Source organism: Equus przewalskii, chromosome 6 (genome assembly GCF_037783145.1).
Source record: "Equus przewalskii isolate Varuska chromosome 6, EquPr2, whole genome shotgun sequence".
NCBI classification, from domain to species: domain Eukaryota; kingdom Metazoa; phylum Chordata; class Mammalia; order Perissodactyla; family Equidae; genus Equus; species Equus przewalskii.
In genome coordinates, this window is record NC_091836.1 from 2,432,314 (window position 1) to 2,444,991 (window position 12,678).

General features: G+C 63.9%; 1 protein-coding gene across 11 annotated transcripts in view; it reads right to left on the reverse strand.

Moving 5' to 3' along the window:
• NFIC (nuclear factor I C) overlaps window positions 1–12,678 on the reverse strand; it is a 54,368-nt gene that overhangs the window by 9,612 nt on the left and 32,078 nt on the right. For all 11 annotated transcript variants that reach the window (XM_070622536.1, XM_070622539.1, XM_070622532.1 and 8 more), the window contains exons 3-7: window positions 10,769–10,840; window positions 7,285–7,359; window positions 6,421–6,544; window positions 5,663–5,787; window positions 1,547–1,672 (exon numbers count right to left, since the gene is read on the reverse strand). In XM_070622536.1, coding sequence (XP_070478637.1) covers window positions 1,547–1,672; window positions 5,663–5,787; window positions 6,421–6,544; window positions 7,285–7,359; window positions 10,769–10,840 — 522 coding nt within the window. The remainder of the gene's footprint in view (window positions 1–1,546; window positions 1,673–5,662; window positions 5,788–6,420; window positions 6,545–7,284; window positions 7,360–10,768; window positions 10,841–12,678) is intronic.

The following is a 12,678-nucleotide window of genomic DNA, read 5'->3' on the forward strand; positions in this document are numbered from 1 at the left end:
GCGTCACAGGGTTTGGGGGCGCGTCCCACAAACGCCAGCAGGCCCAGCAGCCCGCACGGGCCAGGCCCTGGGGTCACCACATGCCCGCACACGGGACCTCCAGCACAGCCCCACGGGCCCGGGGCCCCTGCCTGGTTGTTTCCTTGTCTATTTGAACAGAGCATAACACGATGGCTGCCCGAGGTTCACACCCCAGTCCCAGGCCACACAGCAAGCAGGCGGCTGGCCCAGGGTTCGAGTCTAGACCTCACTTGGGCCTCAGCTAGCTTTTTGCGTAAAGCGCCGGGTGGTCGCTATTTTTTATAAATTAAGATCTAATTTGCATCCTACAAAATTCGTCTTTTGACGGTGTACGAGTCACTGGTTTTTGGTGCGTTCACAGAGCTGTGCAACCATCACTATGAGCTCTCAAAGAACGTTCTCATCATCCTGGGGAGAAACGGTGTCCCCATCAGCATCACCCCCGCCCCCTGCCCAGCCCCTGGCCCCCACGAGCCGGCTCTCTGTGGATCTGCCTGTTCTGGACGTTTCAGGTCCATCCATCTGCGGCCATGTCAGGGCCTTGCTCCTTTTCACAGCTGCGTAATACTCCAGTGTGCTGTTTGCTTTTTTATTTTTCTAAACAACTCAGTGACTGAATACACTCGCTCTGTAATTCTAGAACATTCTCCCCTGCCCCCTCCCCACCAAAAGAAGCCCTATGTCCATTTCTGGTCACTCTCTCTCGTTCTCTCTCTTCCACCCCTGACAAGATGGTAAATATTTGGGGCTGTGGGGGCCACGGGGTCTCTGCTGCAGCCACTCACTCCGCCTCGTGGCCTGAGAGCTGCCACAGGCGACATGTCAACGATTGGCATGGGCCGTGTGCCAATAAAACTTTATTGACAAGCACAGGTACCAGGGGCCTGGTTCGCTGGCTCCTGGTCTGACTGGCTGCACTGTCTGGATTTCCGCCTGGTCCCCGTGCGCGTATCTGCCCTTGTGAGGAACTGAGTTGGGACCATCCTCACAATGGTACCAGGCGGTGGTCCAGCTCTCACCGCGATTTCACTCACTCAGTCCCAAGGATGGCCCCGGGAGGGGACACTTATGAGCCCGACTGACAGCCGAGCCAACAGCGGGCCAGGTGCCCTCTGACCAGCTCGGCTCACACCCTGCGGTGGGTGGAGTCTATCTGTCTGCTGGGAATGTGTCTACATGTCCAGGAGCGTCCCCATACCATGTGTGGCCCATGTGTGTCCTCGTGTGTGTCCAGCCACATGTCAGGGGTGTCTACCTCCTTCTGTGACCCCGAGGTCTGTCTGTGGGTCTCTTTAGTGTGACAAAAGGGGAGGAGACTGAGGGACAAGCCCCGGGCTGCCCCTCCTCTTTGTGTAGAAGGGGAAACTGAGGCCCAAAGAGACTGGCCAGGCCCGGGTACTCTGCACCGAGGCACCTCCAGGCTTTCTCGCCCGGCTGTCGCAATAGGACTTGTGGTCACACAGCCAGTGGGACTTCCCTGGCCATAGGGGCCACGCCGCCCCCCGCCCGGGCCCGTGGGGCTCACCGCTGTGCACGGCGATGACGGGCCGGTGGTGCTGGGTGAAGCTGGAGAGGCGAGGCGAGTCCTGGGGAGACGGGCTGTTGAAAGGCGACTTGTCCATCTCTGTCTTCTTCACCGGGGATGAGATGCCTGTAGTGGGGGGAACCGGAGGGTCACGGGCTCCACTCCCAGGACCCCTGGCCCTGCCTCTCCCTCCCCCAGCAGCCCGCGGTGGGGGACCGGGAGCCACTGCACAGAGGGACACACAGACAGTCACTCGGGCTGCCATCGGCTTCTGCTGTTACAAACCTCTGCCCTCGACAGCTCTGAGCATGCGTGATGCTGCGTGTGAGTGCCTGTCGCTGGGATGGGGCAGGTAGTCCCCCAGGGACTGGCACCCGGGACAGCCCCACGCTAGGTGGGAAGGGTGACCTGGAACTCACACTGTCCCCGGCCCGTCGGGAGGAGGGGAATGCTGCCTGGGCCTCTGCCAGCTGGGCCTGGAAGCTGGGCCACCCTGAGACACCCTGCTGGCCGCCTGGATGTCCCAGACCTGGTGGCCAAACTGGGCCTCGGGAGCTGAGACAGGCGGGAGGCTGGGAGAGAACCACCCCTGGGGCCCGGGCGGGCGGGAGGCCCCGAGCACACAGCCCGCCTCCGAGCATCCTCTGCGTGTTAGCCAACGTGCCCAGGATCCCCCTTGGTGCTGTGACATTGGGGCCGGGTCACTCCCTGGGGGGCTGTTCTGGGTGCTATGGGGGTCGAGCAGCATCCCTGGCCCCACCCACTGGATGCCAGGAGCTGTGACAACCACAGACATCCCCAGACATGGCCCGGTGTCCCCTGGGGGCAGAACAGACCTGAGTGAGGACCCTCTGTGAGTGGGAGTCTGCTCTCACGTCACCCCCACGACGTCCCACTCAGCAGTTACAGGGGTCCCCTCACTTCACAGACGTGGAGACTGAGCCCTGATGGGGGAAGTCACTTGCCCCAGGCCACAGGACTAAGATGTGGGGCAGCCTGGACTCAATCCCCCTCACCCCCCGCCGGCCCCTGAGTCCAGGAAGAGACGGGGGAAGACCCCCGGGTGACAGAGGAGCAAGATGGGAGCTGCCAGCTTCACCCCGTATTATAATTCCCTTGGGGGGGCTGTGTCCCCTGCGAGAGGGCCACAGAGGCAGCGAGAGCAAAGCACTCTGGGACCTGAGCAGAAGGTGCCTTTTCCTGCCCCACGGGGCGGGGGCAGGGGGGATGTAGTCAGGGAAGGCCTCCGGAGGAGGTGGCAGGGGAGAAAGGGCGCTTCTGGCCAGGAACAGGACAGGCAGAGACCTGGAGGCTGGTGTGTGGGGCCGAGAGGTGCAGCTGGGGGAGCTCTTGCCTGGGTGGGGCTGCCGTGGACCCCACCCCAGGCCTCTGCCCCTCCCAGACACACAGTCCACTGAGTGCTTCCCGTGGCGGCCACCGCAGAGGAACAGGGGGAGGGGCGTAATCAGCTTAAGCCTCTTAATGAGCAACTAATTGGTAGCTGTCTAGACAGGAAGCTGGAGGAAGCCAGGAGCAGGAGGAGGAGGGGGAGGGAGAGGAGGGGGAGGAGGAGGGGATGAGGGAGGAGGGGGAGGAGGAAGGGAGAGGGGGAGGTAGAGGAGGGGGAGGAGGAGGAGGAGGAGGCAGGAGGCAGGGGGAGGAGGGGGAGTAGAGTGGGGAGGAGGGGGAGAAGCATGGAGAAGAGGAGATCCAAGTCCGTCTCCCCCACTAGGCTGTGAGCCCTGGAAGGCAGGGACAGGCACACAGTATGGGCTCACCCTGAGGATGAAACCCATAGGAGGGAGTGAGTTTGCCGTCACCTGAGGTAACCAAGTGCAAGCTGGAGGGGGACAGACCCCCTCTGACACTCCCTTCCAGCTCTGTGACTCCCCACCTCACACTGGGGCCCGGGAGGGCTTCCTCCTTGTCCTCCCTGGTTGCAGCCGCTTCATTCTCAGGGCAGGAAGGTCAGACCCAGCCCTGGGGCCTCTCACATTTCCTTCCTGTATAAATCAGTTTTCCCTTCTTGAACCTCTTGAACTGGAAGCTGGGTTCGCTACTCCTGGCCTTTCCTTCTTTCTAATCCAAGGCTTAAGGCTATCATTTTTCCTCTGGGGACTGCAGTGGCCCCACACGGGGCACCTTCCACTCTCAACAGGACACACTTTGGGGGCACATGGGCCCTTCAGCTGCAGCGTTCCCGACAGCTGCTTTCTGTCCCCCATCCATAAATGACCAGGCAAACGTGAACCATCCCCCAAGTTCTGCTGGACAAGTTCTGGAGACAAATCCGACAAAGAACCACAGAGACACTTTGACCAATAAATCAGAGCCTAACAAACAGAGACGGTGCCTGCTCTGGGAGACCACACCTGGGACCTCAAGTGTCACAATCAGATGTGTTACAGACCGACTCAAAGAGATGAGAGTTTTATAAAGACACGACCAACAACAAACTCTCTTTGGGGCCAGCCCGGTGGCACAGCGGTTAAGTGCACACATTCTGCTTCTCAGCGGCCCGGGGTTCCCTGGTTTGGATCCCGGGTGTGGACATGGCACCGCTTGGCAAGCCATGCTGTGGGAGGCGTCCCGCATATAAAGTAGAGGAAGATGGACACGGATGTGAGCTCAGGGCCAGTCTTCCTGAGCAAAAAAGAGGAGGATTGGCGGCAGATGTCAGCTCAGGGCTAATCTTCCTCAAAAAAAACCAAAAGCAAACTTTCTCTTCCTTCCTGGGCACACATGTGCCATTCCGTCACTCTGTGCTCATTCTGTCATTTCCTCCTTCTACTACCCCGAAAGAAGAGTGACTTATCACTCCCATTTTGGAGACAAGGGAACCGAGGCTCAGAGAAGTCGAGTCACCCACCCTAGGTTACATAGCCCACCCAGTGAGTCAACGGCAGAGCTGGGATTCGAACCCAGGTCTCTCCCGGGCCTGACGCTGCCCTCTTGATTGTAACGTTATACTGCTTTTCAAGAATCCTGTGGGTGGGGCACACTGTATAGACAGATCTTTATAAGGAAGGAGACCCTGTGGTAACAGCGATGAGGAGGGAAGAAAAAACAAACCCTAAGGTTTATGGGGTGCTTAGTATGTGCCAGGCCTGCTTTAGGGACATCGAATGTACTAACTCACTTAGTCCCTGTGACAACCCTACGAGGTGGGTGCTGCAGGTACCAATGTCTCCATCCTACAGATAGGGAAACTGAGGCCCCGAGGGGCGGCGTCCCCGGAAGCCATAAGGGCTGGTGGACCTCACATCCCACGTGAGGCCCTAGGGCGAACCCTCAAAAAGGGAGACGGGACGGACAGATGCTCCTAAACTGTGGGGCACAGACCCCACCAAGAATCCGAGGGACGCGGGGCACCCTTCCGGGGTCACACGGTTCCCCAAAGTCACGGGCACCGGCCCGCTGGGGGGCAGGACCGCGGTGGAGACGGGGATCCGGGGAAGGGACATCTTGGAGAAGGCCCTTGGGGGGCGGTAAGTGGACAAAGGATGCTGATGAGCTGGGTATGGGACGGCCGACCCTACAGAATGGGAACCCCAGAAGACGCCCTGGAGGGGACCCTGTAAGAGCAGCAGGACAAAGTGTCCCCGGCAGAGGCCACTGTGATGGGACATCTGGAATCCCACGGAGGAAGGTCCCATGGGGACGAGATGCTCGCAAAAAGGAAACTCCCTCAGGGAGGACCCCAGTGAAAAGGGACCCTACATCCCGGGACCCTCTGGCGGGGACCCTATAGAGGACAGTCTACGTCGGACCCCAGGAAGAAGCCCCCTGTCGATCAGAATCGCTACTGAGTCAGGAACCCCACAGAGATGACGCCCTAAAAGGAAGAGGGCAGGAAAGCCGGCCGACGGGTAGTCTCCGCCCTCCCCCGCCCGAGCGGAACCCAAGAGCTCCGGGATCGCGAATCCGGACTTGCCTCTCAGGCGCGCGCAGCCCTCACTACTACAATTCCCAGGAGGCCCCGCGGCTCCGGGCCTGCTTCCCGCTCCCCGGCGCCCGCGCGGTGCCTGCCGGGATACGTAGTCCCCGCCGCGGTTTCCCCCACCCCCACCCCCCGAACGACCGGAAGGCCGGCTCCGCCCCCGCCGCCAGCCCTACCTCCTTCCATATCCTCTGTCCAGTTGCGGCTGCTACTCGTGGGAGAGCTGGGCGAGGTGTAGTAATCGCCGCCGGGGCTCGTGTCCACGTCTTCCTCCATCGAGCCCGATTTGTGCCGCTTGCTCCTAAGGCGCGAGGGAGGAAGAACGCACGCCGGTTACCACGGAGACGCGGAGGGGGGCGGGCGGGCGGGGGCGGGGCGGGCTTTGGGACTTCCGGTCCCGAGGGGGCGGGGCGAGGCGGGTGCTATCGCGAGAGACGTTGTGGGAGAGCCGGTTCTCAGTTAACACCTGTGCCATCCTGCCAGTTGCCTGGATGGGACACGTGGGGCCAGAGGCAGGGAGGGAGCCGGCCGAGGTCACAGGGCAAACTAGCAGGGTGGACACCCGAGCCCCAAAGGCCTGGCTGACCACTGTAATCCTGAGAACAACCCCGTGGGATTCTGATCCCATTTTACAGATGAGGAAACTGAGGCCAACGCAGGGTGATCAGGTCACAGCACACGGCCTGTCTCAGCAAGAACCGGGTGTCTGCATCCTCGTGCAGTCTCAAGGGCTGGGCCCGTGGACACCAGGCAGTGGGAACCCTGAGTGGGTGTCAGGGCACTCAGGGCTGGGTTTTGAAGGATGAGTAGGAGTTGCCCAAGTGGACCGTGAAAAAAGGCATTCCAGGGAAAGGAATGAACCAAGTGGGGCCAGATGGAGGTGGGCGAGCGGTCGTGAAATGCCCCAGATGGAGATGTGGACCGGGGCACGTACCCACTGGAGGAAGTGCTGGGTAGCGTTCTTCTCATGCCGGTGCTGGCTGGATTCAGGTCGTAGGCCAGGTGCCCCTGCAGCTCCCCCAGGGAGAAGTTGGGTCCTGTTCCAGTCACCACGGGTGCTGCAGGGGGCGACAGAGAGGAGAATGAGGGAGGGAGCAATTTACCCTGGAGGGGTGGGGAGAGCCGTCTGGGGGCCATTTGTCCAAAGGGGAACCCCTTTTGCAAACCCGGGCTGGTTCCTAATTTGGCCAAAAGTGGGCTTATTCTACGGATCAGAAGCCCGAGACCGTCCAGAGAGGCCAAGGTCACCCTGTGAGGCAGAAGCGTAGCCAGAACCGGAGCCCAGCTCTTCCCGGCTCCCCCAGAAGCCAGGCTCTGCTGATCTGCACAGAGAGGGTGGTGCTCAGGGATAAGGCGGGACAGCGCCCAGAGCTCCCTGGGGTGGGGTTCAAACGGGGGTGTCAGGGGGAGGGCAGAGGGTCCCCAGCAGATCCATAGGGAAGGGAAGGGGACAGGAAGCATGGTGGGTGCGGGGTGGGGCCCTCTGGGGGGGCGGGGGGAGGCCCCAGGAAGGAGGGATGCTGGCGGAAGGTTCTCCAAATCCTCCACTTAGCCTTTGGAGTCTGTTTCCTGGGGAGGAACTTGTCACCCTGACCTTGGGCTCTGGGAGGGGCCTGGAGGCCGCCCTTCCTAGGAAGCCTGGCTCTGTGACAGAGGGTGGCTGCAGGGGACAAGGGGGAGTGTTGGGGGGGGGCGGCTACTTCCTCTTCCCCAAGCCCCTCCCCTCCCCCTGGGACCCTTTCCCTCCCGAAGCCCCTCCCGCCTCCGGTCCCAGCGCAGGGTGGGCGGGGACACTCACTCCGGGACACTTGGATGAGCTCGGTGACACTGAACACGCCGGAGGTGACGAAGCTTTCCTGGAAGTCAGTCGTGTCTGGAACAGGGAGAAAGCGGGGGGTCAGCGGGCGGCTGCGGAGTCGGGTCCGTTTCCCTCCTCGTCCCCCCACCACCGGGGCCGCCCAGGCTCCCCGGCAGGTCCCCTCCTCCGTCCCCACGGCAGCAGCACGGCCAGCTGAGCCCCTCCAGCCCGCTGGGGGTGTCCCTCCACCCCCCCCCAACCCCACCAGAGCCGACCTTCCTGAGCCCCTCCCCCGTCGTCCTCGCTGCAGCCCCAGCCAGTGTCCCCTCCCCCGGGGAGGCCTCTTATCCAGCCTCGCCTTCATCCGGGGCACGCCAGTGGAGGCTGGACCCGGGTTCAAAGCCCGGCTCGGGCGCCCACTCGGCCTGGCATCTTGGGCAAGCCGCTTCCCCTCCCCGAGCCTCGACGCTCTGTAATCTAGAAGGTGGGGACCGTGTCCCCATCGTGTGGGTGGTTGTGACATGCGAAGCTGGATTCCTAGGCGGCCGCTTGCCCCCCTTGCATCATTTATCGCCCCTGCGACGCGACGGTTCCACATCCTTCTCCCTCCAGGCTGGGAGCTCCGGGCCACCGGCAGGGGTGTCTCTGCCCAGCGCCTGGCGGACAGCGGGGGCTCAGAACCACCGGCCGCCTGGAGGGTCCACGGGCCGCAGTCAAAACCCCCAGGTCCCCAGAGCCCCTCCTGCCTAACGTCAAAGGAAGAGGGACCCTCCTCTGCCCACTGGGGTGGTTTGAACCCATTTCACGGATTTGGAAACTGAGGTTGGCTCCAGCAGGGTGGGAGCCCAGGCCAACCTCGGACAGCTCGGAGCAGGCCTGTCCCGGCCGTGGCGCCCTCACAGGCAGGACCCATGTCGTCAAGAAGCTCGCCGGGAACGAGAACCACGGGAGTGGCTGCCCTCCTGGGCCCCGGTGCAGCCTGGGCGGAGGGCACGGAGCTCAGTAAGTGAAAAGCCTGTGCTCCCACATTCATGGCAGCACATTCACCACAGCCCAGGCTGGACCCACCCACTGGCCACTGGTGGACGATGGACACACAAAATGTGGTCCAGCCACACGCTGGAATATTACGCAGCCGTGAAGACGAGCGAGGCCCTGACACAGCCGCATGTGGACGGACCTGCACACACGACGCTCAGGGAGAGAAGCAGACACAGAAGGACACACGGCGTGTGACCCCATGGACGGGAAACGTCCAGAACAGGCCGATCCACAGACAGGGAGTGGGCTTGTAGGGGCCAGGGGCTGGGGAGGGGGTGGGGGTGATGCCAATGGGGACGGGGTTTCTTTTTGGGATGATGGAATGTTCTGGAACTAGACACAGGTGACAGTGCATAACACTGCATTGTACATTTTAATATGGGTAAAAGGATGCATCTTCTATCTTGTACGTTTTACCACAATAAAAAACGTGGGAAAGGATTATAAAGTCAAACAGAGGTCGAGGCAGGTGGGGTGGGGGAGCTGCGGGGGCGGGGAGGAGGGACCCATTTCACACAAAGGGCTCCCAGAGGGCCTCGCCGAGAGGGTGACATTTCCCCACCACCTCACGGTCGGGCCGAGCGAGGCGCACACGCGGTGCCACGCGGGAAGCACCGGGAACCGAGCCTGCGTGGAGGCTGCGGTCAGCAGGATGCTGCTCAGCGCGGGGTTTCGCCCCCTCCCCGAGGGCCATGATGTTCCCGGCGGCGAGAACGGCCCGTGCAAAGTCCCCGGGGCTGGAAGGCACCCAGCGCGCTGGAGGCCAACAGGGCGGGAGCACAGGAGCCGGCGACGGGGCACAGAGGAGGCGGGCCCAGGGTCCTGGTGGAGGCGGGGGTGGGGGCGGGGAGCAGTTCTCCTTTGGGCCCCCAGGGGGCAGCAGGGACCGCGGGGACCGGCTCCCAGGCCACTGTCCCAGACCCAAGCCACGGCTGGCCGGTCTGGGAACCCCGGCCACCCCGGCCTCCCGGGCGACAAGCTGTGCGCGCCCCGTTTATTGAGCACTTACTGTCCGCCCTGGGGCCACGCTGGGAGGCTGGCGCCCGGACATCCCTGCGGACAGGGCGGTGGCCCCTGGTGTCCAGGGGAAGTGGCCGTGGCCGTTTCCTGCCGCCCCAGCTGGCCAGCTGGTGTCAGCAGCCCCGCACCCTCCCTCCGGGGCTTCCTGTTGTGCGGAGCGCGCACTCCAGACCCGGGGACTCCCTGGCGGGTGGACGGCCGGAGGAAGTGACCCCTGCAGTGGCCCGAGCTCCCCCGGGAGCAGGCCAGCCCACCCCCCCCGACCCTGAACATCTGGCCGGGAGGGAGGCGCCTGGGGACAGCGGGAGGCCAGGGAGGCCTCGGGGTCACACAGGGCCAGTGAGAAGCGGCCCGCCCTGTGAACCTTCTGGAACCATCCGGCCACCCCGAGCCGGCCCTCCCCACCCACTGTTCCTTCCATCTCTTCTTTCCTTCCTGGTCCCTGAAATACCCTCCCTGGAGTTTCTCTCCTCCCCTCTGCTTCATCTGTCCCTCTCTCCTTTCTTTCGTGCTGCGAATACTTATTGAGCGCCTCCTGTGTACCAGGTCCTGTTCCAGGCACCAAGGGCACAGGGGTGAGCAACACGGATGAAAACGTCGGCCCTCGAGGAGGTGACGTTCCATTAGGAGAGAGAAGCAAACGCAGACAGAATCGCTAAGCAACGGGGCGAACACATATGCCATCACCAACTTCCTCCGGGGGAAATAAAACAGAGGGCGCCCATCAATAGCAGCTGAGGCTGCTTGAGCTGGGGGAGCTCGGGGAAGATGGCTCTGAGAGGGGGGACCGTGAGCTGAGACCTGGGTCATCTGGAGAGGGAGGGCAGTTAGCTGTCCAGGCAGAGGGCACAGCCCGTGCAAAGGTCCTGGGGCAGGACTGGGCCTGGCGTGTTGGAGGAACAGCGAGGAGGCCTGTGCGGCTGGAGCAGAGGGAGCGAGGGGGAGAGAGAACTCGGGCTTCTCCCCAGGGGGAGGGGAGCCTGGAGGGCTGTGAGTGGAGGAGGGCAGGCCCGACTCAGGGGCTCCCGGGTGCCGTCTGACCACTTTGGGGAGGACAGACGGGGGGCGAGGACGGGTCTTCAGGCTCCACTCCCAGTTCCCCCACTGTCCCCCCAGAACCTGCCCGTCCTCCTCTGTCCCTCATCCAGGAACCGCGGGCCGTCTGGGGCCTCCCCGTAGGGTGAGCCCCCCGGAGCCCAGACGCGGGCAGCTCAGGCCCGTGGGCTCCACGCCCAGCTCCCCGGGCGCCCCCGAACCTCTCTGAACCTCAGTTTCCCCTTCTGCACAATGGAACCACAGCGGCGCCCGCCCCCCAGCATGGCTGCGAGGGACGAATCCATTACACTCGCGAGGGTCCCGCTCCCACGGGGCGGGGTGATCGGACAACGGTCCCCAAATCGAGGGGCCGGGGCCCCACACTCACCCAGCGTGATGGGCTTGCTGTCCTCCTGGTCGGAGCCCATGCCCGCCCGGGGGCTGCCGCTCTGCTCCGCGTCTGCAAAGAGAGGGAGGACCACATGGTGACACTGCAGGGACCGCCCCCCCCCCCAGGAGGCTGGGCCAGTGCCGTGGAGCGGGGGTCCCCGAACCCGCAGGCCCCGGGGGTCGGCCGGGCCCCCTCCCTCGGTTGCTGCCCCAGGGCGTCTGGACATTCAACCCGGCACCTGCAGGCGCCAGCGAGGGTCCCCAGGGTGCCCGTACTCCTACGTGCTGGCATGCGGCGAGAACTCAGCCTCAGTTTCCCCGCCCGTGCAGTGAGGGTAACACTGAATCCTGCTTAACCCCTTGAGGTAGGAGCTGTCGCTATGCCCGCTTTACAGATGGGGAAACTGAGGCCCAGAGAGACGAGTCCTTGAGCCCTCGGCCTCTGCCCTCCAAGGCCTGGGGGCCCAGAGAGGGGGCTGAGGGGGATCCCTCGACCGTGGCAGCACCCCCGCCCACCCGCCTCGCTTGGGGGCTCCCTTCCCCGCAGCGCCTCCCCTCCCCCCACTTATCTAAAAATAACCCGGCTCCTTGGCAGACAGCGGCGCTTGGCCGTGTTGGCGCCAGCTCCTTCTGCGGCCCCCGCGCCCCCCACCGGCTGCAACCCCGGTACCCCGCACCCCCGCTGCCCCCTCAGGTCAGAAGCGGCCCGAATCCCCATCAGAGAAACCCTCCCTCCTGCCACACCCCAAAGCCAGGAAGTCCATGCTGTGCGACCTCAGGCAAGTCGCTCAACTGTTCTGAGCCTCCGTTTTCTCCTCTTTCAAGCGGGCGTGAGCATCGCCCAGGCCTGACCAGGTGGCCAGGAGGTGGCGGGAGACAACAGAGGGGCCGTGCTCCGGGCGGGAGGAGGCCTCCAGACCCGCCAAGGTGATGTCCGTCACGTCGCTATTATTACTGTTATTTGAAACCCCTACGACGGCCGCACACGCGGCGCTCTGTGGGTCCCAGCGGACACGACATCGGTGACAGGGCAGGAGCCACAGGGCTGGGACGGTGACGTACCCATTTCACAGACGAGGAAAACCGAGGGGGGGGGCGGCGAAAGTCCGGGGGTTATTTTATTCAGGGTCACGGGGTCGGGCGTGCGGGAGTCACTGGCCTCTGGGGTCCGACGCCCGAGTCCCCATCCCAGCCCTGCAGCCTCCGAGGTCACGTCCCCTCTGGAGCGTCAGTGCCGTCGGGGTTGTTGTGGGAATAGTCACTGAGGCTGCCGTAGTGGCACGGGAGCGGGCCCGTGCCTCAGTTTCCCCACCCACGACAGCACGGATGCGGGCAGCCCTCGCTGGCCGGGCCAGGCGGGGCCAGGCGGTGGCTGAGGGGACCGTGCCTGGCTGGGCCCCGCGCCCTGCGGCCACCCCGGGCTGGGCAGCCGGCGGCCCCTTGGAGGCGGCCAGTCCTGCTTGGCCGGCCCCGCCGTTGGGAAGGGCCCAGCCCGGGCAGCCGGCCGCGCGGGCTCCAGGCCGCGGGCACAGGACCCTCTGGGGCTGGGCGCCCACACTCGCGCCGCCCGCCTGGCACTCGGCGCCTCCCTGGGTGGGGGGGGGGCGGTGCGTCTTGAGCCCGGCCCGCAGCTCCTGCTTGGGGACCCGGCAGCCGGGCTGTGCGCCTCAGGCCCGTCGCCTGACCTCTCTGTGCCTCTTTGCACGTCTGCGAAATGGGCACAACCACAGCACGTCCCCTGACGCCCTCTGTGCAGGGCAAGGTGGTCCCAATGCCGTGAGGCGCTCCAAACCGCGGCTGGCACGTGGTCCGCACGTCAGCCATCGGAGGGGGCTTTGTTACTATTATTAACGTCATCATTGTTGTTTCCGGGCTGGGTGCTGGTACTGGGCACCACGAAAAGCAACG